The sequence below is a fragment of the Pteronotus mesoamericanus genome, unplaced genomic scaffold, assembly GCF_021234165.1.
Source record: "Pteronotus mesoamericanus isolate MK-2021 breed Mesoamerican mustached bat unplaced genomic scaffold, CSHL_Meso_final contig_90, whole genome shotgun sequence".
In the NCBI taxonomy this organism is placed as follows: Eukaryota; Metazoa; Chordata; class Mammalia; order Chiroptera; family Mormoopidae; genus Pteronotus; species Pteronotus mesoamericanus.
Genome location: NW_026555277.1, coordinates 2,359,459 through 2,385,879, shown reverse-complemented (window position 1 = coordinate 2,385,879; position 26,421 = coordinate 2,359,459). Strand labels below are relative to the sequence as shown.

General features: G+C 36.8%; 1 protein-coding gene across 10 annotated transcripts; it reads left to right on the top strand.

Moving 5' to 3' along the window:
- Positions 1–312: 312 nt before the first annotated feature.
- MFF (mitochondrial fission factor) lies at positions 313–26,421 on the top strand. Of its 10 annotated transcripts, XM_054585592.1 has the most exons (12): positions 313–511; positions 3,518–3,629; positions 4,381–4,555; positions 5,441–5,661; positions 6,781–6,950; positions 9,960–10,048; positions 11,657–11,731; positions 15,896–16,054; positions 19,282–19,314; positions 20,850–20,909; positions 23,903–23,987; positions 25,612–26,421. In XM_054585592.1, the coding sequence occupies exons 3-12, from the start codon at positions 4,518–4,520 to the stop codon at positions 25,741–25,743; spliced, it is 1,062 nt and encodes a 353-aa protein (XP_054441567.1). In that variant the 5' UTR covers positions 313–511; positions 3,518–3,629; positions 4,381–4,517; the 3' UTR covers positions 25,744–26,421. The 10 variants fall into 10 exon arrangements, with proteins under 10 accessions (XP_054441567.1, XP_054441571.1, XP_054441570.1 ...); XM_054585596.1 differs by lacking the exon at positions 4,381–4,555; XM_054585595.1 differs by lacking the exon at positions 11,657–11,731.

The window sequence follows — 26,421 nt, the reverse complement described above, 5'->3', positions numbered from 1 at the left end:
ATCACTTGGAGAGCTGGCGAAATCGGCACATTCCTAGGCTTCATTCCAGGTAAATTTCGATGCAAGTAGCTCTGCACAATAGTTATTTTAACTGGCTCCCGCGGGTCTACTTGTAAAACAAGATGTTCTTAACGATCACGGCTCTAATTAGTATATGTGTGACCCAAACACGTACCGTGAAAAGGAATTCCCTGGGGTTGGTGCACCGCCCAGGCAAGAAACGTGCCTCCAGACAGGATCGCCTGGGTCACTGCCCCCGCTCCTAAGCGAGCGTCTCGCGTCTACCCGCCCCTGCGTCACGTGACCACGAGCCTGCCTGTGCTACGGGTGCTGAGAGGGGCCAGCCCCGGCGGTTCTCGCGTCTCTGCCGGCCCGCTGCGGGCCGCTCCGGCCGGTGTTTTGCCCGGGCGCCTCCGTGCGCTCGGCCAACGGCCTCTGACAGCACCCACCCGAGCGCCCCGGGAGCCGGCGGGCGGCGGCCCCCGCCGGGGACCCTCCACCGGGCCCAGGGGTGAGTACTGACGTCTTCCCGACCCGGGCCCCGCAGCCTGGCGCCGAGGCCGTGACGAGGGCCCCCCGGTGGCCCCGGCGCGTCCGTGCTGTCACCCTCGCCTGAGTCCCGAACCCCAGGCTTCTCGCCTGAAGCCCTGGCTTTCCGCCTTTCCGGGGACTCCCCTTTTCCCCCACCACCAACCCTGGCCCTGGGGGGAAACTGTCCTGCAAACGTTTTGGACCCAACTTCTTCTCCCTTTCTAGTTCGCTGTCTCTTGCTGTCGATCAATTTTGGGCCTTTTTCGTCTAGAAAATAGTTTGGGTGTTGGGAAACACTAGGGATGTGCTGAGCTTTGCTGGTCGCGTTCCCTGTTTCCATTCCAAGGCCCTGGCATCTTTATGACCTTGAGCTAGACACCTGCCGTCTTGAAAAGTAGTTATTTGTTTATTTGTATTTTTTTACTTTGTGAAAAATCTGTCTTGGGAAAGAAAGGCCTCGTTGGAAGCCCAATCAGCCGCGGGAGGCCCAGGTCGGCCCAGCCTGAGAACATCTTGCTCGCAGGTGCAGATGCCCGAGATGCTCCCTGGATTGATTTTCTCCCAGGGGCGAGATGCGGGGAGGGCTGGGCTCTGGTGCCGCGGAGCCCCTGACCTTGGTCGGCGGGAGTCCTCCTACTAGGGTGGAAGGAACCCCGGCTGCGTCCTACCCGCGTTAGAGCCGGGCGCCTACTCTCCGGGAGGAGAACCCTTTCGAAAGTGGAGGCATCTTTTAATTGCAGAAGATAAGAAAAGCCTGGGGTCCTTGTTCTTTGTTCGCCAAAATAGAATCAGTTGCACGCAGGCCTGACACCGGCGGAGAGACTGGAGCTGCTGGATCTTAAATGTTTTGTGTCCCTAGATGAAAAACACTTGCTTCTGTGTCAATTTCGTTAGCTAATGAGATCCCAAAGGAAAATCCCTTAGGAAAATGGATTTGGAGAGAATTAGAACCATTTAGTTGTACTTGGTCGTCTTTTCCCACGTAATTAACTTGCGGGGTGGGAGGGGGCGGGGGTCCTCCTATCTTTCTGGTTACGAAGGCTTGTGAACTGGTTTTGCTGTTCTTTCCAAAAGGAAACTGTGTGTCTTAGTCCTTCCTGTCTGATGGTGCTGCCTCATTTTAAGGATTACGAAGTTGGGCTGGTACTCTCCTCCCTCTGGCGTTCACACTTGTTTTCTTTGGATTCATAACCAGAGTTTAAAATTCGGTAGTTTATATTTTCTAAGTTCTCAGTGACTTTTCTTAAAATTAATTCTGGATCTTTATACCCTAACTTTCTAATACATACATTTTTTAAGTATAGTTGCTTGAAGAGGACTCCAACAGGGTGACCTGTATAAAAACTTTGAACTAGGTTCACACAATAGGTGATTTTAAAAAACAGACCTTTTTTGTTGCTGTTGTAATTAGAGAATTATGTAAATCTTTGCAGCTACGATCAATTTGACCCAAGTTTTTTCTGTCACTCCCTAGGCTTTTTCTCTGGGTCCCAGTGATCGGATCTAGAAAATCAGTCAAGCTTGAATCATTGTGCCCCCAAATTGGGACACTTTCCGTGAGTGGGATGTGACTGGCTTGACTAGGTGGTACATGGATGAGGGTTTTTGAAATAGTTTTTGTAATATGTATTTAAGCCATGGTTTAAGGTAGTGATGTAAAATTTCCTTTAAGAGGACATTTATTTAAGATTTTTAAAAGTCAAATTAACGATTAAGTTTAATTAAGAGTAAATGTACTATGTGAATATGGGTAAAACCATGCATGAAGTTGGTAAATTACTGATATTTGGGACCACTGTGATTCCGAGAGGAATTTTGCATCCTTAGTTTTATAACAAAATCTGTACTGGTTCCCTAGTAGATTCTAAGTGACAAAACTACTGGAATTAATATCTTAACTCCAAATGAGAAGTTTACTAACTGACAAAAGTTATTACCAAAAATGCCATAGTCTAGTGAAGGAGGGGAAAAATTAGATTTCAATTTATTTTACTTAAGCAGAAACCTCGTAATTAGGACAGTTCAGCATTAAATCTTCGTAGAAAGGGTTTTAAATTTAGCTAAGATCAGCTTCAAGGTAATTTGGCTTTTTCCAGAACTTGCCTTTTCCATGCCCACGTTTATGACCTAAGTCTCTGGTATTCTATACACTCAGAGATTGTCGGAAGATGCAATATTGCTATAGAAGGGAAGGTTAAGACCGGTGGGATGTCCTACTGGAAAGTTAGTAAGACTGAAATGCAATAAATGGAGTGTAGAGAGTAGCACAATTCAGGGAGATAATGCTCTAGCAATTTGCATCTCTTGTTCATTATAAAACTTTATTTTGTAATGTCCCAAGGCTATAATCCTTTAGAGATACACCTTTTCAGTGTTATTTCTCAATACAGGCTTTTACTGTGCTTCAGATCCACACAAGTATAGGAAGAGTATATCATCTGGAATAATGCACAAAAATTGATAATAGCGGTTGCTTGGGGGGACCTGGGTGGTTGTAGGGTAGGATCCCACAGGACACTTTATTTTCTCGGGGTGTTTCTGTGTACTTTGTACCATATGGACGTGTTACAGGTTTGAATTAAATAATGAAAGTAATGAATAAAATTAAATAAACATGAAATTAAATAATAAAAGTTTACCCAATACATTTGATCCTTCTTACTACACATGTATGTATAGATACACTTATATGTGTATATTGTATTAAGATTCTTTGAGCTTATGTACTTTTCATCTACATTTTGCTAAATTCAAATCAGAAATGATGACAGTCTTTTATTTAACCTTACATGAACTAATGAGTGGTTGTAGGGCCCTGTCTAGGAGACGAAAATTGGTGGTACGCTTTTTAATTGTTTCTTTTCTGGGTTTTTTTTAAATGTAAAGTTGAGCATCTTTGATAACTTATCATTGGAGGATTTCCAGAAATGAATTACTGGTATGGTATCATCTAGCTTCTCAGTTAGCTCCTGTTTTTCTCCTCCAGGGACAAGAGTGGCTCTAAATCCAGGACGTACACATTGAAGCAAGTTAAAGTGTTTACTATGAAGCACAGAAGCAGATAGTGCCAAATAGCAAGTAGTAGCTGGTACACATTTGTGAGTAAAAATTTTCTCTGTTAGCTCTGTGTTCTTAGTCTTTAAACCATCTGCATGCCAAATCCTTAAAATTCACACATTTGGATACAGAATAGGAAAGCAAGTTAGCTGTCATAATTAACCAGTCGTCAGGACTTAACATCCTGAGCAACCTCTGAGAACTCTCCTAAACATCTCAGTGAGGAGAAGGTTAAGGTGTGTAATACATCTCTGACATGGAGTTTAAGAAATACCCCAGCTATGACTTATAGTGTCCTTAATTTTTTATTGCTGTTGATTTAGATACACTATCTTTTGCTGAAAATTTAGTAGGATTTGGTTTTCAAAGTTATTTCCTTTTAAAGAAAACACTACTTCTACATCAGATATTTAGATTACTTCATATACATTTACTTCTGCTTTTTACATTCTCTTCATGGTTTCTTCACTTGTACTTCGTCAAAAAATGAAGAGGATTTTTCCCCTTCAGAAGATAATGAGTCGTTTTATGGCAATGTTCTTTTCTAATCTGACTGCTCATTTCTCTATACATTCGATTCGTTTTTTTTTTTATACTGTTGGCAAAACCATCTTTATGCTTTTTGAGCTATAGAATAATTCTGTGTAGCAGGGATTTGAAAATTGACTTCTCAGATCAAGTCCCAAGCCTGTTGAAATCCAGAAATAATTTTAAGTAGATACTTACTTTTATTCATAGTTTCTTATGAAATGAATTGTTGGAATACTGACTTTTATTCTTTCTTTCTTACAGCTGGAAAAGCAGTGTCCGTGTTATGTGCACCTCCAAAACAGTTCAGATCTGTAGGGGGAATGTTCTGTAAAGTAAACTGAACTACAGGGTAGCAGTATTTTAGTAGCTATTATAGACGTGTATTTACTGTATTAAAAATGAGTAAAAGAAAAGCAAGTGACCCACCAATAGGAAGGTCAGTGACATTTTATTCAGTTAAGCTGGTACTATAGGCTTGAAAGATAGTGGCCTGAAAGCTGGTTGCCTTAGGCTGACCATGCTCTTTTACATTTTTATCAGCACTTTCTATTCTGCGCAACTTTCTTTCTGCTGCACTGCTCTGGAGCATGGATCCTTCTTTAACTGAGGTTAATCAGTGCATCCATACCACCTTCCTCCTTAAAGGCATGCCATGCTTTTAAAAAATATACATGTAAATATGATATTAAATACAAATTAAAAATGTGAACTGTTCCCTCAAAATGAATGTATGCATTAAGGATTTATTAATACATATGCTATATTTGCTAATTCATTGCTTCTCAATCATCAGATATACATTCAGCAAGAGAAGTTTTAATTTGTATTTTGTGATTTTCAAGGGCTTGCATCTTTTTTTAGCAAATTTAGAATTTTTATTTGGCTTATAAATCTGATTTTTACCATTAAAGTTTTTTGTGCATGACAGCAATTTCAAATATTATTTTTGTAATATTTTCCTCAAACAATTGATTAAGAAATTTTAAGTTTTCTTTCAGGCATTTATGAGTCATAAGCAGCATGCGTATTTATGCAGAGACAGAGTATGTGTGTATGCACATTTATGTTGTGGTTATAAAATAATTTTTTCATTTGATCCCAAACGATATTCTCAAGGTGCAGTTTCAACTGACAAGTGAGAAGGCATTATGTTGGGGAAACATTCTCTTCACCTTTTATTTTTACTTTGTATGTGTTAAGTTTTCATAATTGAGAAGTTTCTTTTTGCTCTTTCAATAAGGTATTGTCATCTAACTTCACAATGTAGAGAAGACTAACATTGTAACACTCCGCCACCTCTCTTTAATTTCTTTGCCCACAGAGTGAGTGGGGCAGCGTTTCCTTCTCCCACTGCTGCAGAGATGGCGGAAATTAGTCGAATTCAGTATGAAATGGAATACACTGAAGGTATAAGTCAGCGAATGAGGGTCCCGGAAAAACTAAAGGTAGCACCACCAAATGCTGACCTGGAACAAGAATTCCAAGAAGGAGTTCCAAATGCCAGTGTGATTATGCAGGTTCCAGAGAGGATTGTAGTGGCAGGTATTTTACATTTGCTTATTAAGTTGCCTGACATATCGGAAAACTTTTGGGTTTTTTTAAAAAGGAGCTGGGAAATGCAACTTACTTTTTTTTTTCAAAATTTTTATTACAGTAGTCTGAAATTTCAAACAATATTTTTTAATCAACTATTAAGATGTAATATATTCATAATTTATACACATAAAGTGTGTCATTTTTAAGTGAACAGCTTAATGAGTTTTGACAAATGTACACACCTTTGTAACCTCGACCGCTGTCCAGGTACAGAACATTTTCATTACCCCAGAAAAACCCCTGATGCCCTGTATCATTCCATTTTTACCTGGCAGTTGCAGGCAACCATAATCTCCTTTCTATAACCAGAGACTAGATTTGTCTTTCCTACAGTTTCATATAAATGGAATTACGCAGTATATACTTTTTGCTTAATGTTTTTGAAATTATTTCTTGTTGTTGCTTATATCTTGTCGGTTATATCTTCTTACTGAGTAAAATTCCACTGTGTAGATAGACCATAATTTGTGTATCCATTCATCTGTTGATGGACCTTTGGATTTTTTTCTGTTTGGGGCTATTAGGAATAAAGCTGCTTTGAATATTCATGTACAGAACTTCAGGGGTTTTTGTGGTTCTTTTTAATTATGCATTACAGTTGTCCTGATATTTATCATTTGCCCCCCTCCACCCAGCACCCCCCACTCCTGCAGGCACTCCCTCCACTATTGTTCATGTCCATGGGTCATGCATGTAAGTTCTTTAGCTACTTCATTTCCTACACTGTACTTTACATCCTCATGGCTAGTACCTGTTTAGAACTTCGTGAGGACATGTGTTTTTATATCTCTGGGAGTGAAATTGCTAGATCATATTTAAGTTATGTTCAACTTTAAAAAAAGTTTTCAAGCTATTTTTGTAATTGGTTGTACTCTACTCTATTCTCATTGGTGATGTATAAGCATTTCAGTTGCTCCACATCCTTGTCAGCACTTTGTATTGTCAGTTTTCAATTTTAGCCATTCTAGTGGGTATGTAGTGGCAAATTCAGTTTACAGTACTAGCTTTTTAAAACCTCCCTTCTTTTAACCTTTTTTTTTTTTTTTTTTTTTTTTTTACTCCCAGGTAATAATGAAGACATTCCATTTTCAAGACCAGGGGATCTTGACCTCATTCAGTCAACTTCTTTTAAACCTCTGGCACTAAAAACACCACCTCGTGTACTTACGCTAAGTGAAAGACCACTAGATTTTCTGGATTTAGAAAGACCTCCTCCAACCCCTCAAAATGAAGAAGTAAGTACAGTTTTTAACATCAGCTGAATTTGAAATAATATAAAAAAATAGCAAAAGTTAAAGAGTTAAGAGGCTATAAATCATATCATTAGCAAATGTAATGAAAGCCTTCTGCATGGATCATTGTTTACTATAAATTCTGGTTTATAGATAACATCAAATAAGATATTTTGGTATTTTTTAAAATTTAAATACTGTGTTTCAGGGGAAAACAGACTTTGTGGAAATCATGAACTAGGCACTATACCTTCAGCAATACAGAAAGAGTTCGGAAGTTTAGCATAGGAGAAGATTAATGCATCACTTTTTTACAGAAACAGCCTGGCAAACAGGTCAAAGAAAGCTCTTTTTTCCCTTGGTACTTGCTCTTCTCCCTACTTGCTGAAAAGTTTCTACTGAGTTAATGACTGTACCATGTATCTAATTGATAACCTGTTGACCTATATATGGCAGTATGGACTAACCAGGTACTAGTAACAAAGTTCAGATCTTGTGTCTGCCATTGATTCACAGCCAGTTGCGTAAAGCTTCTTTCCTGTGATGATTTCTGTAGTTGCACGCTTTTCAATTACAGCTTCTGAAAGTCTGCGTTGTCTGGAGGCCAGTATGAGACTGTGTGAAACGTCTGTGTTTCTTGACGATGAAACATGTGTCTTTCATTTTTGACATAGTATTTCCAAGGAAGATAAGGAACCCATATAACATAGGGAAGTAAAGTCTCCTAGTTCTAGGTACGGTCTTTTAAGTTGGAAGTTTCTACTGAGGTAAAGGAGAAAATACACCCATAGGTGCCAGTTTGGACATCCTAGATGCTTGCTTGGTGAAAAACATTAAATTTGAGAGTTCACATGGTAGAAAAGGCACTAAGATATTTGCAGAATTCTATTTATTTAAGAAACTTTTTTTTAATATTATTGTAAGACAGTACTCTGTGAGACATAGTTCCTGCATACTGGGATGAGTGAGGGAAGGATACCAACACACGCAGAAGATAACAGAGTTCTTTAGTAGCAAGGAATAATGAAAGTTATGAAGATCATTACACACAACAAAAGATACCGCAGCAGGCTCCCAGTTAGAGGCCCCGTTCCCAGCTCCCCAGAGCTCCCTCTAGGAATTACAGCTGTCATCAGTATTGTCTCGGAGTAAGGATTCTGCCAGAAAGGAAACCCTCTCTTTGATACTCTTCTAATTTTGGTTTTCTTTTGATCTCTCTGCTCTCACTGTTTTAGACACTTAGTCCTACTTGGTATGAAGAACTGCTTGGAAACAAGCCACACTTTCTTCTGAGTGATTACTTTAAGCCTGAGTGAGGAAAAAAGTTTAGCACCAGAAATACCCTCAGTAGCCCTAGCTTTGTAAGTCTCTGTGGGGTTTACTTCTGCTAAGTTATTTTGCTGTTTAGTCAAATGTGTTAAATGCCCAGAGTATATAATACTGGGATGAAAACTTAGGCTGAGAATGAGATCTAATTTTGGAGACCTACTTTGCTACTTATTAAACAAATAACTTTGGGCAAGTTATTTAACAATCAAAAGCTCAGCTCTAAAACAAAGATAAAAATAATGCCAAGTGTATGGATTATTGTGAGATTTAAATGTAATAATGCATGTAAAGTGTTTAGCATGTGCTCTAATTTACATTAAAAGCACAGTGTGTAGAACTATTATTGTTATGAAAGTTAAAATCCTGTGGCAGGAGCCAAATTCCGCGATGCAAGGGAGGAGTTTCTGATCTGAGTCCTAGCTGCCTGTTGAAAGGAGAGCGGCGATGGTGCTCTGTGCTCCGATTCCATAGAAGGGTCAGGCAGCCCTCCAGAGGCAGTGAACCGGGGCGCCAAGGCGAAGGAGGAAGGAGCAAGGGTTCTAGCGGCTTTTAGAAGATGGACCGAAGTAGAAGGGCAAATAAGTCCTGCGGGCTGATGACACTGATGGTTCATTCAGCTGCTCTTCAGTACCTATCAGGTGATACCCCCGAGTCATTTACTTTCCAGTAGTCGTTTTGCAAGCAGCTTATGCCAAGGTGTCCCGTCCACCCACGCAACACTTGACATTCTGGTCTGGATAATTCTTTGTTGTGGTGAGGGCTATCCTTTTGTATGGTAGAATGCTTGGAATGTTCGGCAGCATTCTTAGTCTCTGTTTACTAGATGCCACGAGCATCCTCCAAGTAATGAAAATCAGAAAGGTCTCTAATAGCCAAAAGGTAGAAACACCCAAATGTTCATCAGCTGACAAATAAATAGGCATAATGTAGTATATCCCTGTAGTGGAATATTATTCAGCCATAATAAGGAATGAAATATTTATACCTGCTACAACATGGATGAACCTTGAAAACATGCTAAGTAAAAGAAACCAAACAGAAAAGGCCATATATTGTATGGTTCCACTTACATGAAACATCCAGAATAGGCAATGCCACAGATAGAAAGCAGATCAGTGGTTGCCAGGGGGTTGGGGGAGAGGGAAGTTGGAGTGACTGCTTAATCTTCATTATGAGGACCAGGAAACAGTGGCGGCTGCACTGTATTATGCAGTTGGAATCTGTAGGTAAGGAATTTGCATCAGACATAATAGGGAAAACTTGTTTCTGTTCTGCAATATATAGGCCTAAGGTAGCTTGAGACTACAGTAATCGGAAAGTTTCCTCACACATCTGGGACCTCAGCTAGGGTTGTTGGCTGGTATACCTACGTACACCTACCATGGGGTTCTCATGTGGCTGCCTGGCTTCCTCACACCATGGTGCCATTGTCCCAAACATGAACAATCTGGAGAAAAAAAGGCAGAAACATCCCATTTCCTACCATGTATGTGTCTTTAAAAACTGTTGGGAATTGCTCTTAAATAATGTCTTATCTATAGTACACATGCCTAACAACAATTCTTGATTACATTCTTTGTGAATTTTGTGAGTAGCCTTGAATTTAAACTTCTTTCAATGCTTATCCACTACTAGGCTACTAAGAATATTTTCCATTCTCTTCCCTTTCTTTGTGCCTAACAGGTCCGTTCAGTTGGCAGGCTGAAAAGAGAGCGCTCTATGAGTGAAAATGCTGTTCGCCAAAACGGACAGCTGGTCAGAACGGACTCCATGTGAGTACAACCACTAGCATTGTATCCCCTTCATAACTTTCTCTGTGTTGTCTGTTTCATCATTTAACTCTCAAATATTTAAGGAAAAAAGAAAAGGGAGGGAAAAGTGTGTGTATGTTTTATGCCTAAGAAACTGAGAAAAGAATTTACTTCTAATAGTGTTTGAAATCTGTTTAATATTTACATCAGTTTTACATAATTGCAGTACTTTTTACAGCCTTAAAATCTGACCAATTGTGAAAATTTTTCAGTAGCATTATTTATAATGTATACAATAGTCTTCTCAAAGTATGATTTGCTTATTTTGGGAATCTTCTGTAAAGTAGACTTAAGAAAAATTGGTAAACATAAGTGCTCAGTTCTGTGCATCCTTCAAAGCTGTTTATTTAGCATGTAGGTTAAAAAAAAAAGGAAACGCTTTAAGAAAACATCTTTATTTTTGAGTTATCCAGCCCATGAAATCATTTTTCTAGAATATTTAAGCATATTATACAAATGGTGAAAAAGCTATATAGTTTACAGCTAAGATAGCTTCTTCATATTCACTGCCCTCAGAATGATTAAATATGACCTAAGAGCTTTTATTTTCTATTTTTAATATGTTTTAAGGCAGCAAAGATTTTAATAAACTTCTTTGTTATATAAACATATGGCTTATTTAGGTCTTTAATTACTTTAAAATCTCATATTAGTGAAATGAAAGCCTGAGTATAGCATCACTTCTGTTGTTTTTTTCCTCACAAAGTATATAGTATTGGTAACTGAGTTCAGTCAAAAAGGAACAGCTCTATTATGTATAAAAAACCAGCCTACTATATTAAAGTAAATGATTAGTTCATAGATATTTTCACAGTTATCAATAACATGAGTTCCTGATAACAGAAAAGGTTAACAGAGTTAACTAATATTTGATTTCTTTTTTCTTTAAGTTGCCTTAATGGCATTCTAGTGTAATAAAACTGAAAATTTCATGTTTTAATTTTTGGTACTAAAAATAACATGAATATCTAACTATATATTTCACATTGAAATGCTCATGTTATTTAACTATACATTTTATTATGGTGGTTATACGTGTGTTAACCATATTATGTCAAGTAAGTTACATAACTGTCTTTTTGTTGATAATACATCCTTGCCTTTTTTCTCCTACCATTATTAATTTTACAATTTATAATTGAATTCATCTTTATGAATGTATATTTACTTAACCTTAGGAATTTTATATAATGAGCATATTATGTATTCAGTGTCGGTAACAAGGTTAGGAAGAAACTGTTAATAAAGAGGTATATTTCACCTTTACTAAAGGAATTATCAAACCCTTGCTGTCTTTACCTACTTTAGTGTTTTCTTTGTAATGTGACATTGTGTGTCATTGTGCATGAACCTTTGCCTGTCTCTCCTTTTGTTCCTTGGCTTGAATAGAAGTACGTAGGAGTAGTTAAGAGCAAGAGCGCTGGCCTCTTCACTATTTCCAAGAGATAGTAGCGTTGATTATGGTCAGCTGTAGATATGAAAATAAATTCTGACCAGTTGAATCGTATCTAGCTTTTCCTTTGTGTTATAAAAGCTGAATATGTAAAAGAAGCATAATTATTATTTAAGGTGGCTCAGATCAGATTCTGCCCCAAGAAATAAAATTTCAAGGTTCCAGGCACCGATTTCTGCACCGGAGTACACGTAAGATTTTATCTGCTCTGCTTTTCATGAGTAGGAGTTGTTTTCATTTTGCAGGCTATGTTTTACTAATATTTCACCAAGTAATTTGCATATAATTTCCTAATTCTCTTACTCTTTCGCTTTGTAGTACCTCTGGTTCAGGATTTCTCAGACTGTCACCATATACTTTTGTTTGGGGGGTAAGGGGAGGATATGGGTCCAACTAAGAAAGTTATGTATGATTTTGGGTATAAAGGTGAAAGTAAAATGGAATAATTTACACGTAAGCACCTAAAATCTATGTAATTTTATTAATCAGTATCACCTCGATAGTCAATAAAATTTTTTTTTAAATTTACACATAAAGACCAAACACCCTTTTTCATTATCTTTATTTTGCTTTGGTTCTCTACAGATTCAACTTTAATCAAGTATAATGATCCCGATCTTTTTTTAAAGTTTTAGTCCACTGTCTTGCTTTATTGTGACTCAGAAGGAGAAACGATTGTATGTGTGGTTTGTCATTGAAGTTTTTTTTTTTAATATCATAGATTAAGATTACGTTTGGAAGAACGTTTTGAGAATATGAAACCCATGGGGGAAGGGGAATATTGGCATTCAATATAAGAATTCAAAAGCTAATGTAGTTCTTGAGCGACAAAAACCACTTTGACAACCAGTGATTTTTCTCTTGTTCTCATTCTCTTATTATGCTCCTAGGAACTGTAAATTGCCTTACATAGTGGCAACAAATTAAAGTTTTCTTTATATTTAAAATTTCAAGAGAAATGTATCTCAGTGAAAGTTCTTCATCTCCTTTTTCACTATTGTACCTTTATTCTTTTTTTGGAAGAGGCTGAGCCTCACTAAAGAGGTTATCCTCACAGTTTGAGAAACATTATTCCTATGAAAGAGGTACTTGACTTTGGACTTTCCTTTTAATAATGACATAGTTATGCCAAGTAAATTTGAGTTTTGACGTTGGCTAGTGTTAATTTAACACTCATGTCATAAAATTTTATGTAAGCATGAGATGAGCTACTACTAATGAAATAACATGGTAAATATTGGTGCTTTCTCCCAATTTTTCTAATCTTTTATAAAAGAAAAAATGTTGATATTTTTGCTGTTTTATAACATTACTAGGATCAATTTATCATCAAAGTGCATTTTTCTTAAATTACTAATATAACATTTGCTAAATAATCTCAGTGCCTTTGCGATATGTTTACTTTTTTATTTTTTCACAGTAGCTCACTTGTCAAAACCAAACAAAACAAAAACCCCAAAAGTCCTGCTTGGCAGGGTAGCTGTGTGGGCAGAGGCGAAACCCAGCTCCGGAAGCCGCGCTGTCCCCTCCCCAGCTGATGCCGGCGGGGGCCGTTTCGATGGTGCATCAGACTGAGTGCTAAAACGGGGCTTGTTCTTTTTTGTTCTTAAATTTGTTTATTTATAAAAAAAGACTTGCAAGACTGCTTCAAGCTTTTATAAAATTGCTAAAGTATTTATTGCTTCTAATTAGGGTAATTTTAGACATCTTATGATTTAATCACTTAGTTCATCTAGAGATGAAAATATATGCTAACAATTAAGAGCGGCTAATCTATATATATACTGCCCGAAGTGGTCATCAATTTAAAAAATACTTCCTAGTATGTTTTTTTGCTGTTTATGATGGATTGCCGTATAAATTAAGGAAAAGGTATATGTCTTTGAAAATTTAATTTCTTTTGATAAACCATCAGAAAGCCAAGTATGCTTTTTCTATGTTGGTCTTTGATGAAATATCTTCACTAGTATTGATAGACTTATCTTTTTCTACATAATTTTTAAGTTATAATTGAGGCTCATATAAGCTTTTTAATTTCCATTTATTACCTTATTTCAATTTCAGATGATCAAAGAATCTTAGAATTGGAAGAGATCTTATAGACTGTTTTAGAATTCCACCTTCTGTGCATTCTATCTTAAGAATTCCTTGCAGTTAATCTTAAAATACTCTATGCTTGACTACTATATAAATACACCTGATTTCCTGGGCATGGTCAGGAAATACTTCTCCTTTTAGAACTTTAACAGTTCCTTTTGCTTTTTTGACAAAATGATTTCTCTCAAAGGATATAACCCTCTTTTCTTTTAATTTTTAATGGATGAATATCTATCAAACTTTTTCATGGATTTGGGTTTATTTAATCGACGTTGCTGTAAGGTTATTCTAAATATTGACTATTGTAGACTTTAGTAATATGTAGCTAATTTATTTACTAATATAGAATAATATGCAAAAGTGTTCACTTTAAGGGGCAAAATAGAAAACCTTTAATTATATCAATAAATACTGTACTGATTAATCTTTTAAAACTTGCTTAGATACATTTAGCCAGGTATGGTGTCAGCTCTGTCAAGAAGAGCATAGGATGTATTGTTTGCGTGGCACGAAACTAGACATTTTGATTCTAGCCTCTTGTGACACTTTTCTCACAAAGAGCAAGAGCTTCAGGTTTTCCCTGTGCTGCCTAAAGAGAATCCTGAGTGAAAGACTAGCACCTGGACTTTGTGTCCAGGTAGACTGACTTTTTTACTCTTCTTGGACGCAGACTATGGATTTTGCCAAGTACAATAGGTCAGTTGGTAAGTCGGCTTATATACATACCAGGAAGTTTCTGGTCTCTGGCTGGACCTTTAGGGTGACTGTCCATGAGCCTAGCCTGCATCTGAAGATTTACAGTTCTTTTGACACCGTTGGGTCTGCTTCCTATGGTGAAAATCAACCCTGGCATTAATTTCCCAATATGCCAAGAATGGCTTAGACCTTTCTCTTCTAAGTAGTCTTTGGAAAACACGGTTTTCATATTCTACTTCTCACTTTGGATCATTAAGACATTCAAAGTTATTCACAAAATTGTGAGAAGATTTTGTTTTTAATTTTCTGGGACTCTGGGAATAATATTAGATGACAGCTATCTGTTCAAAAATCATCCCACTTATTTTGTGGTTTCCAAACAAATACACGTTAAGTTAGGGAAGATTACTCAAGTAGAAATAAAAGATTATTCGGTTGTTCATTGTTCCATTTTCTTTCTTTTTTCTTTTCTTTTTTTTTTTTTTGGTCGTTATACACAAGAATGAGGTTTAGTCTAAGGTGTTTTAACCTGACATTGAAAAAAAAAAAATGTTGAGCCTGCACCTCCGGGTCCTAGTCCTTTTATATCAACAAAACCCTTTCTGTAACAAACCAGAAGCCAAGTCCGTATATCAGTTAAATACAAACAGCGAATCATGCTCTAACATTAAACAAGTCTCTGAAAATACACCAGCCTTTCGAGTTCAGGTTAGAACTGTAAAACTGCTCCATTCATATGTGTTCAGCTTTTCGGAAGCCCTGGCAGCGGAGCCTGAGAAATCGTGACTCTTAGCTCACACAGGAAAAAATGTCAATCTGCTGTCCCTGACTAGCCCAGAGATGGTTCATTAACATCCATCTGGGTAATTTCAGAAGTATCCTTGTCTTCTTTCACTGTATTCAGAGAATCGAGAGTAGTTTTATGTGTTAGTCATTTAGCCAGAAATTGATCACATGCTTTAATATAATTAAAAAATTAAAATACTTTTGTTATAGCTTTCTGAAACTTTGAATTCATTTTCAAATTTACTCGTAAACTCAGCTTGCTTCACTGTCTTTGTGAAATATTTGAAATGGCATGTTCACGGGATCACTTTCAGTCCATGTGTTTAAACTTTGACACCTCTCTCCTAGAATTCTTTGTCTTACTGTCTGATCATCCCTCAGTTGCAGGGCAGTGTTGTTTGTTAGCAGTTTGATCTGCTCAATTGAAATATACACACCAAATAAAGAACGCTGCTTCTCCGGCGCTGGCGGATGAACATGCTCATTGCTGTAGTCCCTTCCTCTCCAGAGTTCTTCCATAATTCATTTTTTCACTTGCATGTTTAAGGCTACACAGTTACAGGTGCTGCATTGCAGCTGGTCTTTTAAAACAATTTGATATATTAATTTGATTTGACTGTTTTCTTAGGGCAAAATGAAGGGTGGGGAAAAAGGGGAAAGAAAATTAAGAAAATTCTTAAAATATAACTGGGGAAACTGCTCAGCTGAAGTTTTATAAAAATCTGACTTGAGTGTTTTGTTTTTTTTTCCTTCATTTGCTGTGCTTATATAAACAGTGTGACACCATCGCCACAACAGGTTCGGGTCTGTCCTCCCCGTATGTTACCTGAAGATGGAGCTAATCTTTCCTCTGCTCGTGGCATTTTGTCGCTTATCCAGTCTTCTACTCGTAGGGCTTACCAGCAGATCTTGGATGTGCTGGATGAAAACCGCAGGTGATTGGCCATCAGAGACTCTTGCCAGCTTCATTGAGTATTTTTTGGCTTTTTTTAGTGGACTGTGGTGTCTTCCTTTTGTGTTTGCACCTTCGTCTCTTTCTAAAATGCAATGGTTTAAAATAGTTTGCTTTGCTTTCCTTTAATTTGTAATCGTTGTCCAAAATTCACATTTCACCAGATTCTGTTAGCTTTTCTTTAGTCAGGGAGAATAGTTCGTTAATAACTGTACACAGGAAGTGTAAAGATTTTTCCAAAGGCTTTGTTGACCTGTTCTAAGAGCTTGATTCCATTTTGGCATATGCAAGGGCTACTGTGTAGGGCGCTGAACCAAAGCATACTAACGTTCTTTAGTAAGTCTTTTGATACTAACGTGGTAGCATTAATGAAGCCGATCTGAGACAATGATGTCAGTGTAGCAGCCAGGACTTTTTTTTTTTTTAATTCTTCTCTCTAGAGATTTCTAGGCCTGTATAGAAAATCCCAGGTGCTGTTGTCTTTTGAAAATCTGGTATTTTTCAGTATTGATAACATCTCACTTTAGAACATCAAGTAAAATCAGCAGTAGTAGACTTGTTTATACAAATACATTTTTTGCCATTATTTTTGTCCTTACTTCATTACTATATAGTGTTTTTTAAAAGATGAAATTTGGGAAGTTTTTTGGCATAATATGGGAAAGGTACAATCAGTTTCATTTCAACTCTTTTAACATTTTATCTAGTAATTCTGTGAGTCAGTGTTCAACTTTTCGTGATCATTTTATCAGACTGTTAATTTCTGCATTTTGAGGAATACCCAATAAATGCAGCTGGCTCCTCTAGTAAACCTAACTTCTTACCTCAGGAACTGATATGTCTAGGGCTTGCTCTGGACAAACTTTCTTGCTGAATGCTTTGATCCTCACACAAGCTCCAGGTGTTCCCCACATTGCACAAGGAAATTGTCCATACTGCTCAACGAGTGTTTCTGAGCCCTCCCAGGGTTCATCTGAAAGTGGTATTCATTTGGGCCCAGGGACTTGGAGCTGTACCAGAAAGAGCTTAAAAGAGAAAGCTTATGTCAATGGGGAAGTTTTATATACACACATATATATCCTCTTCCCCAAGGGTTTCTCGTTCCTTTTATGCTCTTTGAAGCTTCGATACTATCTTAGAATATTTGGAGCCTGTAAGAAGCAGCATGCTTTAGAAGAAAAAGCATGAATTCATGAGGTCAGTTGGATTCAGTCTTGATCCACCCCACTGAGTATCTAGTTGCGTGATGACCTTGGATAAATTGCTTAGCTTCTCTAGACCTCGTTTTTCTCATCATTAAAAAAGAAGAAGGGGGGTATAATATTACTTAGCTTTCTGGATTCTTAAGAGGAACCTTCCCCCTGACAACCACCACCACCATAACTTTTATTTAAGATATAGGAATAATGACCTCCAGCTCTTTATTTAGTGTGGTCGGAGAGCCTTCAAAGGTACTGAATATAAAGCACCTAGCACTTAAGAACTAATATTTCCAAAGGCCTGTTTTCTGCTCTGTCCTTAAAGTCATTCTTCCCCAGGTATCCTCTTTAACTTTTCAATTACAACAGGCCCTTAGAAGAGACCAAATTATTAGGTCAGGTTATAGCATATCAAATGCCATTACAGTGAAAATACCTGAATGAGGAAGATATTCATAAATCCTATATCAATTAAATAATAACTAGATGACAAAGCCCCAGGACATTAAAAATTATGAAAAACTATTTTGAGCCCTAAGTGAAGTTTTATTTTATTTATTTTTAATTCTAATAAACTGATAAGTTTAAAATCCCTTTTCTGGGAAGGAATTACATTTTCTTACTCAAATGAGATTTTTAAAATTCATAAAGTAGTCCTATTAGTAATTCTTTGCTCCTGGATACACTCCATTTTTGTAACTTGGAGCCTGGAGGGTTAGATTCTTACTAGTCTTATTGGATGCTTGCTTTATTGACCAGGTTTTAGTTTTTTTTATCATTGTATTTCAATCTCTTACAATCTAAATGCTGGAAAATTTTAATCAGAATTGTAAATGCTAAATCAGGGTTTATATTTACTACAAGAACTGTCTAGCACGACTTTTCAGATATAAGAACTAGGAATGTGAAATTTGGATAATAGTCTACTTGCATGATTATAAAATAATACTGCTTATAAAGTTTTAAGTGCTTTCATGTTTCTTGCTCTGTCCATCTTTTTTTTCTTTTTGATTACTCTTGGCTGTTACACCAATATATTTGGCCTTACGCTATCACATCAGGTATAATTAAATTAAGCTAGGACTATTTGACAGGGAGGAAGAGAGGGAAGGAAGAAGACTTTCTGTCTACTTTATTATCATAAAATAGTGCAGATTCACAGTTGCTTGACATAAGAACTATTTGTAGTTTACACTTTAAGGGACATTGTTGAAATATTTATGTATTATATTTTCATTTTCTTGTAAGAACTCAACATAAAGACAAAGTTAAATCTTAAACATTAGAAAAGTTTATTTATCAGAACACCTGGGACAAGCACTAAGTGTGTTCTTTGGATTTTAAATGTTGTTATGATTTAGTCCTTGGCTGGTTAGAAAATGCCTAAGTCCTCTGCCATCTGCTGGAGTGCCATATCTCATTCTCCAGTGTAAAATAGTAACATTTTTAAAGAGAGACTTCCTATGTAAGAACATTATTTAAACATTGACATGGTAGTCATGCTTAAGATTTAATTTTAGAAGAGGCTTGATTGTTTTTCTACAGTTTTATTTAGCAGATTGTACAAGCTTTGAGTTTATAGAATAAGAAACTAATATGTAAATTTTTATTTTTTGCAAGTGTCTGTATAAATATGTTACTTGGAAAACCCAGAATGTAGAGTTATTGTTGAAACAGTGTTTGTTATTTATAATTTGTGTTTTTTTAAATGTGTGTAATTCCTGGTTCTCCAATTAAATTGCTTATTTATTGTAGCAATTTCCATTTTTTTAAACAAAGAAACTATATTAAGTCAGATCATTTATATACTCAAGGATGTCAATATAGAAGTTAATACTGGAACTTGTAGAGCCTTGGATCTCATTCCCTTTTGCCACTTTAATTACAAAACATATTCAACATATTTATCAAACTTAAAAAAAAGATTTTTTACTGTATTAAATACTTAGGGTAGAAAGTGGTACTATGCCAAATGCCTATCTAATTGACTTTTATATGTGTCAATTGCCAGTGTAAGAAGACAAAATGAAATGCGTTGTGAAAGGTAACTGTATTGTTTTCTGGCTCTGCATTATAAAAGGGAATCTCTGTGGTGGAATATATTAAATATGGCAGATCCATTTGAGCATATTAGTGTGAATTTCTTTAAAAAGCTTTAGGTACCACACAGTGTTTGCTTTATTTAAATATTCTTATGTTCATTTAATGTAAGATGGTAGTTAAGTAACAGTTTTCCTAATGTCACAGAGTAAATATGTCAGTAGGATGGGACAAGTTTAAAAACTGTCTCAAGCATATGTGATTTCTCACTGTTCTTTAGCAAACAAAATAAAATTCTAACAGATCTCCTCCAAAAGTCTTTGAATCTCTTATCCTCTGGGCTCCAAAAATTTATTTAAGCACCAGTAGTGCCTTTAGGAAACATAAAAGCTGAACGTTAAAAATTTTTTAATAAATTGAATTGATAAATAGTGATTTGTATTATAGCCAAAATTCTACAGCTGTGTCAACTACAAAAAAATAAAAAAACAACTAGTGCATTTGGTATTAAATGATTACTATAATTTAGAATTGCCTTGATATTTAAATTCAGGTTAAATCTGATCAGTACTTAGAGAATGAGACATTCAAAATACAGTGTAATGATTCCTAAAATCCTTATATGGATCCTATACTCCAACCTTCTTTCTCTGTTTTGTAACTATTGCTGATTACTTTTTGGGGAATTTACCAGTGACCTTGTGGAGCTTTTATTTTCTGATTTTAAAAAATAAGATGTATTGGAAAGGTCACTGCTTACCTAGGTAAGGAGCTAATTGTTTTCTAGAAACAAAGTATGTACTGAAACTAAGTGAATATCCCCACAAAGTTTTCCAGTGCACCTTAGTCTTCATTTCCATCGGCCCTGTATGTCACTCCTGGTTGTCTCTCAGGCCTCAGGCTCAACATCGATGCTTCTGTAATATGCTATAGTACGTCCTTCAAAGCACGTCCCCTGGTCTCCTCAGCTCCAAAACCGAGGCTTGCAGTTTTGCTCTGGAGAGCTCAGGGATGGAATGAGACACAGCTACGTTAAGATACGAGGCACTAAGCAAAATTAATAATGGGGGAAAGAAGCTAATGTGGGAAATAGGAGCTTGGTGAAATTTTAATTTTCGCAATGGGGTGTTGGTATCAGATGAGCAACCATGATCATGCGGGCGCTACTAACCAGTTCCTGACATGCTTGTAAAGTTGACGGGATTTTTTTCCAACTAGAGGAGAGAGATTGTACTTTTTATATAGAGTTGTCCTCTAAATTGAATTTCATAAATTAAAATGTAAGCACACAAAAATACTACCTTGGTGCTATTTTGTTATGTAACTGTAGATTTACTCTGTTTTTTTAAATCCTTTGAAAATATTACATTTATGAAAGTCTTAAAATGGAGGACATGTGAGACAAAGATGCTTAAAGTATTTGAAATATATTGTACTGAAACATACAATATAATCGTATTTGACATTTATTTGTCTTGTTTTTGCTTTTATTCTCTGTTTCCTGATTCTGTCTTTTGCCTTCTGCAAAACCTGCCCTAGACCTGTGTTGCGTGGTGGGTCTGCTGCCGCCACTTCTAATCCTCATCATGACAACGTCAGGTAATTTTTGAGACTGTAACTACCAGGGTGAATAGTTGACTGAGTTTTCATTTTGCAGGCTAGTGCATGTAGTAGCCATGCCTTTATATTTGAGCTTGAACTTCTACATCTTTTCCCTGTGAGTACGTCCTGCTTTTCTCTGAGAACAGTTAATAGTCAGTCGTAACATTTGGCCACCAGAGGATGAGGAAAATGCCTAACAATCATGATACATATCATGTATCCTAGATATTTTATTTAAATAGTTTCAATAGCTTAGAGGAGATAATGCTAGTACAGAAAAGATCTTACATTTTCTTTTATGTGCCTCATTTTAATTGTTGCCTGAGGTTCTGTCCAGCATTTCTCTCTTAGTTAACTGTCTATAACGTCGCTTTCAGTGTGTACATAAAGCTGTGTGTGAGGCATCATCTTACATTGGGGGAGTGAGCATTGACCATTTGAGGAAATTAAATACTCATAAAGGGAATTTAGTTTTAAGAATTTTTGTCATCCGTTGATTTCAGTTTTTCTCTTATTTTTGCCACTTTCACCCTTTCACATGTGCTTAATCTGAGGGATTGTGTCTTCTGTCGAGCACAAGGACAGCTAGAATGGCACACACAAATACTGAGCATTCTCACTTCCAAAACCTTCATTTCCCATCCTCTGGTGGGGGAAACTTTGTTAGTATACGGATACCAATACTCTTAATTTTTTCAGAATGAATTTTGCTTTAGTACAAATACATTATCTATAGCAGCAGGTTTAAAACTGGCAGCATTACGTCTATGCTGAGAGGAAGCTGGCACACTCATTTTTAGGCAATGGAGGAAGGAAACATCAGTTTCTCATTATAGTTCTTTCAAGTGCGAGGAGTCCCGCCCAATGTGCCCTTAGTGCCTCAGCGGTCCCCCCGCACTTTGCTGCCTTGTCTCCGTGCAGCGTTAACTCAGCCCTCTGTCAGTTTTCCCTTGTATGCTTACTCTTAAGGTTGTGGCCCTTTTATCTGTTTTCAACCAGTGACCTCACTTAGTATTCCTTTCAGAGTTTTTAGTTCCGATAAATACAGGTTTTAGTATAAAACACATGGTAATTTTTTTCTGTTTTAAGTTGAATTATATAGAGTGTTTTTGCCATATCCTTAGATTTGTTTGCAAATGAAGATTTCCTTTACAGACACTGAAAACCTTAGTTAATTCAGGATTTAAATTGTGACTAATCCCTTTCAGTTGTACTTCATTCCTTGTGCTCAGTCCAAGTCCCTTGACCTTTGAAGCAATTGCATCTATTGTTTGGGGTTTTTTCCCAATTGTTCATCTCATGTGTGACCTCACAGAAATAGTAAAGTTTTGTTTGGGGATAAGCTATAGAGAAGAGGCATCTTCAACCCTTATTTTTTCCTACCAGTCATTGAATTCTGTCATGATGTTCAAAGGAATCATTAGTTAAAATGTTTGTAATCCCATAGTTCCAGCATCGTAGCTTATTTCTCGAGGTAATGCAGTTACTCTCAGTATTACAGGGTATTCACTCTGTTCCCATGAAGAAAAGGGCAGTTAGTGAGAAAGCAAGTTGATTTAGCTGTCAAATGCACATTTAGAGATTGTCCTAGATTGTCTAGTGTTGGTGCATGCCATGTTATTGAAATTGCAACCTGTCTAGTTAAAATCAATGTTTAGAATAATCAGCTGCCTGATTGGAGTATTTTTGGATTATTTTCTATTGTAGTTAAAACAAAGGATTTTCTGAATAGACTTGTTTTTAACATGTCTAGATGAAAAATATAATTCTCTTCGTACCCCTTTGTGTGGTAATGTGGTAATGTGCTTTTTATAATGGGAACTTGCTTGAAATATTAGAATATATGATCTATGTGCCAACTTTGTAGATTACATAGGAGTAACTTTTAAAATTCGGTTTCATAATCTAGTCATTCAGATCGTTTTACTGAAATATCCATACAGGATTAAAATAGATATAAACATATGAGGTGAATTGTATGGTATGTAAATTATATCTTATTAAAGCTGTTAATTAAAAATATATTTAAAAAGTGGAAATTTAGGCAAAGAGGAAGAGTAGTATTTGTGTATATTTGTTGCTCAGAAGTTCATTGTTACTCATTTAAAAGTCATTGTCCTTTTAGAATTAACTGCATTTGAATAATAAGTACTTTATCTTTTTAAAGATTTTGTTTATTTCTTTTTAGAGAGGTGGGGAAGGGAGGGAGAAAGGAGAGATATGGGTCGCTTCTCACAGGCCCCTTCAACCCAGGAATGTACCCTGACTGGGAATCAAACCAGCAACCTTGTAGTTCGCAGGCCAGCACTCAGTCCACTGAGCCACACCAGCAAGGGCAAGAAGTACTTTTTAATTTGCTTTCTCTGAAGTTTGTCATAGTGGCTTTCCAGTATTAGTATTTTATACGTAGCCACTTAAAAATTGATTGTTGAGCCAGTTCGTGATCTGAATGTAGTGGCAAGATGTATTTAGGTGACTTTACAGTAGAAAGTAATTGGAAATAAGAAGCAAAGAGTAGAAATGGCAAGAAAAGAGGCAATGAGAAGAGGAGAAGAAATCAGAAAATGGTCCGTCTAATTTTTTTTAGCTAGTGTCCCCCGCCCGTGAGTTTCAGCAGGGACGTCTGCATCCGCACATGGACCTAAGTTTATGTAAGAATTGTACATTGTTCCCTGCTAGAGTGGCAGCCCTCAGGTCCTTTCCGCCTGGGATCCTTTCTAACGAAGCCAGTCCCTCTGAGTGGAAAACTGTCTCCTTACTTACACCTTTAGTCAGGACTGCTTCTTACTGTCAAAGTTTCAAGACACTGCCAACATTGAAGATAGGAGTTTTAAGTTGTTTTCTTTCCTTTATCACTAACAACCCAGATTGTAAAGTATTTTAGGAATTCATACTGTTAAATTCCAACCTTTGAACAATTCACGGAGCGCTTGCCAGGTATTCTTAGTGCTCCCCTAATACTGAATCGTGTTTTTATTTCCTCCTGCTAGGTACGGCATTTCAAATATAGACGCCGTGGTTGAAGGGACCGCGGATGACATGACCGCTGTGGATGCCGTTTCCTTAAGACGACAGGTATTCAGTTGCCAAATAAGATGCAGTCCTCAGTGATACTCACAGGATGTTTAACGTGGCAGTTCTAACATTTCATCGTTTTCTCTCCTGTGGAACTCACGAATTAAAATATCTTAACTATCAGACTATTTATTAAACCATAATTGATTTTCCCATTTTGATTAAAGATGTGTTAAACCACTATTTACATGTTTTGAGCAGCATAAAACAGTATTACCAGAATGGATTGATACAGTTCTGGCAAATAACAAAGAATCTTGACATTTTAGCAAACCAGTAAAGCCATAAAATTGAGAAGTCCATTTGGAAACTTCTCAGTGTGCAGAGGGTGTTTATGTACCAATTTCTCATTTCCTGTTGTAAGTCTTCGTTAGAACTACAATGCACGTGTATTTTTATATGTACTCCCAGCCTCTAGAAGCACACACGACATACACACATGGGGAAGGCATGTTCCATGTTCTAATTGTGTAAGACACAATTACCAGGTAGACATGGAGGAGAAATGAATGAAAATAAAGTAGTTCTAAGTAAAGATTAAGAAGCTAAATATTTTAGCGTAAGAATAAATCAGAATATCATTTTAAAGATTTAACATAGTACAAGGGTAATACGAAGCAAATACTGCTTTTCATTTTGAGTCTCACTTTTTGAAACATAAATGGAAGCTATATCATAAGTTGTTACATATTTTCATGTATTTCTTTATACTTTGCCCATTGAAGGAAGTGGTTTCTTTGACTTTTATCCATGAATTCACAATTACACCAACAACCTTGCTTTCTGAAAGTGTAATTTGAATGTGTTTTCACAACATTCATTTAATCCTTAACTTAGAGGGTGAACTAGTAGAGGACAAATATATAGTCAGTATGAATAAAATAGTCACACACGTGCTGTGAAAGTTTAAAAGGAGTAGAAAGCCGGTTGAAAAACTACGAATTTCTAAGATAAGTAACAGAAATGGAATAAGAAGAAGATTCCACAGAATTTATATTTGTGACTTAGCAGCAAGGGGAGCTGCTACCTTGCAGCTCTCTCTGCTCTGTTGCCAGTTTGGGAGTCCGGCAGTCTGGAGGCCACTTAGTGATGGGCATCTCAGGGGTCACCAGCTTCAGGGTACAGAATTAATCCCCTGTCGGGAGTCACCCCGCAGGGCCCACTAAAACAGGTTCATTCATGGGCTCCTCTCAGTACATCAGAGAAGGAAGTTAAAGCAGGGTAAAGATGAGCAACTGAGGCTGAGTGGCAGCGACTCAGAAGGGGCGGGAGTCCCGCACCCTTCCACTGTAGTATGCTTAGTCTTTTCCTGCCTCCGTGTACGCTTAGTCTTTTCTACCAAAACAGCAATATGCAGCGGTTAGCCCACCTCACTATCAAATCAGGTAAGGAAGGAAAACATACCCTTTCTAACTCAGAAATTTGGAGATGGGAAAGGGAGAATAGTATGTACGTGAATTTAAGCTGTCATCGCTAACTTTACTATATGTTGTTTTGTTTATTTTGCTCCAAATGAAACTTTCCATGTTTGTAATAATTATTTTGACAAATTATACTACTTTATAAGAATCCAATTACTCCATGCATGAAAGCTTCTATTTTGTTGTTTTTGTTCCTCACTTAGATAATCAAACTAAATCGACGTCTGCAGCTTCTAGAAGAGGAAAACAAAGAGCGTGCTAAAAGAGAAATGGTCATGTATTCAATTACTGTAGCATTTTGGCTGCTTAATAGCTGGCTCTGGTTTCGCCGCTAGAGGTAACCTTAGCTCTCAAAAAATATTGTCGCAACAGCTGGAAATATAAAGAATTTGCAAACTTCTTGGTTTCTGTGTTTGCGTTGTATGCCATTTTATAGTCCATATCCTGAAAGGGCACCTCTTCCAGAAAGGAGGGGGAAAGACTCCTGTAAAAGAAGTAAAGGTATAGCCTGTTACGTGGCTGTGCTCACTTTTAACCAGTCCCGCAATAACACCTGCTCAGAATTCTCCCTCTGCATGTTTTGTGAATGAATAGGCTCTAATTTGTTTTTTAAAAGGAATTAATTTTTTGCCTCATCAGTCTGCACAAGTAATTCTCTTAATGGAAGAGGGGTAGAGAATGGATTTAGAAAAGTATTTGTGAAAAAAATATTTTGTCCTGTTTCTCAAACACTGTTAAACAGTTGTTAACAGACATGTTTGCACCCACATTTCATCGTTAACACTTCTGAAGTCATGGTCTGGAATCAGAATGAATAAAATCAAGCCACCTTATGTTTCATGATCACCTTTATTAAAATAATTCCTAACATTTTCAGTTTATCTAATATGTGTGTAAAATGTGTGTTCTTGTTTTTATTTTAGTTTTTCTGATGGTTTTCTATAAAGTACATTTTTACTAAGTTTATGTGTGAATGATTTAAAGAACTACAGAATAAGGTACAATTGTAGTGT

Bases quoted from the DNA above. Each gene is read 5' to 3' on its own strand.
- MFF (XM_054585592.1), top strand. From the start codon at position 4,518: ATGAGTAAAAGAAAAGCAAGTGACCCACCAATAGGAAG. The intron at 4,556-5,440 runs GTCAGTGACATT...CTTTGCCCACAG, and splicing joins AGTGACCCACCAATAGGAAG to AGTGAGTGGGGCAGCGTTTC. The intron at 11,732-15,895 runs GTAAGATTTTAT...TTATATAAACAG, and splicing joins ATTTCTGCACCGGAGTACAC to TGTGACACCATCGCCACAAC.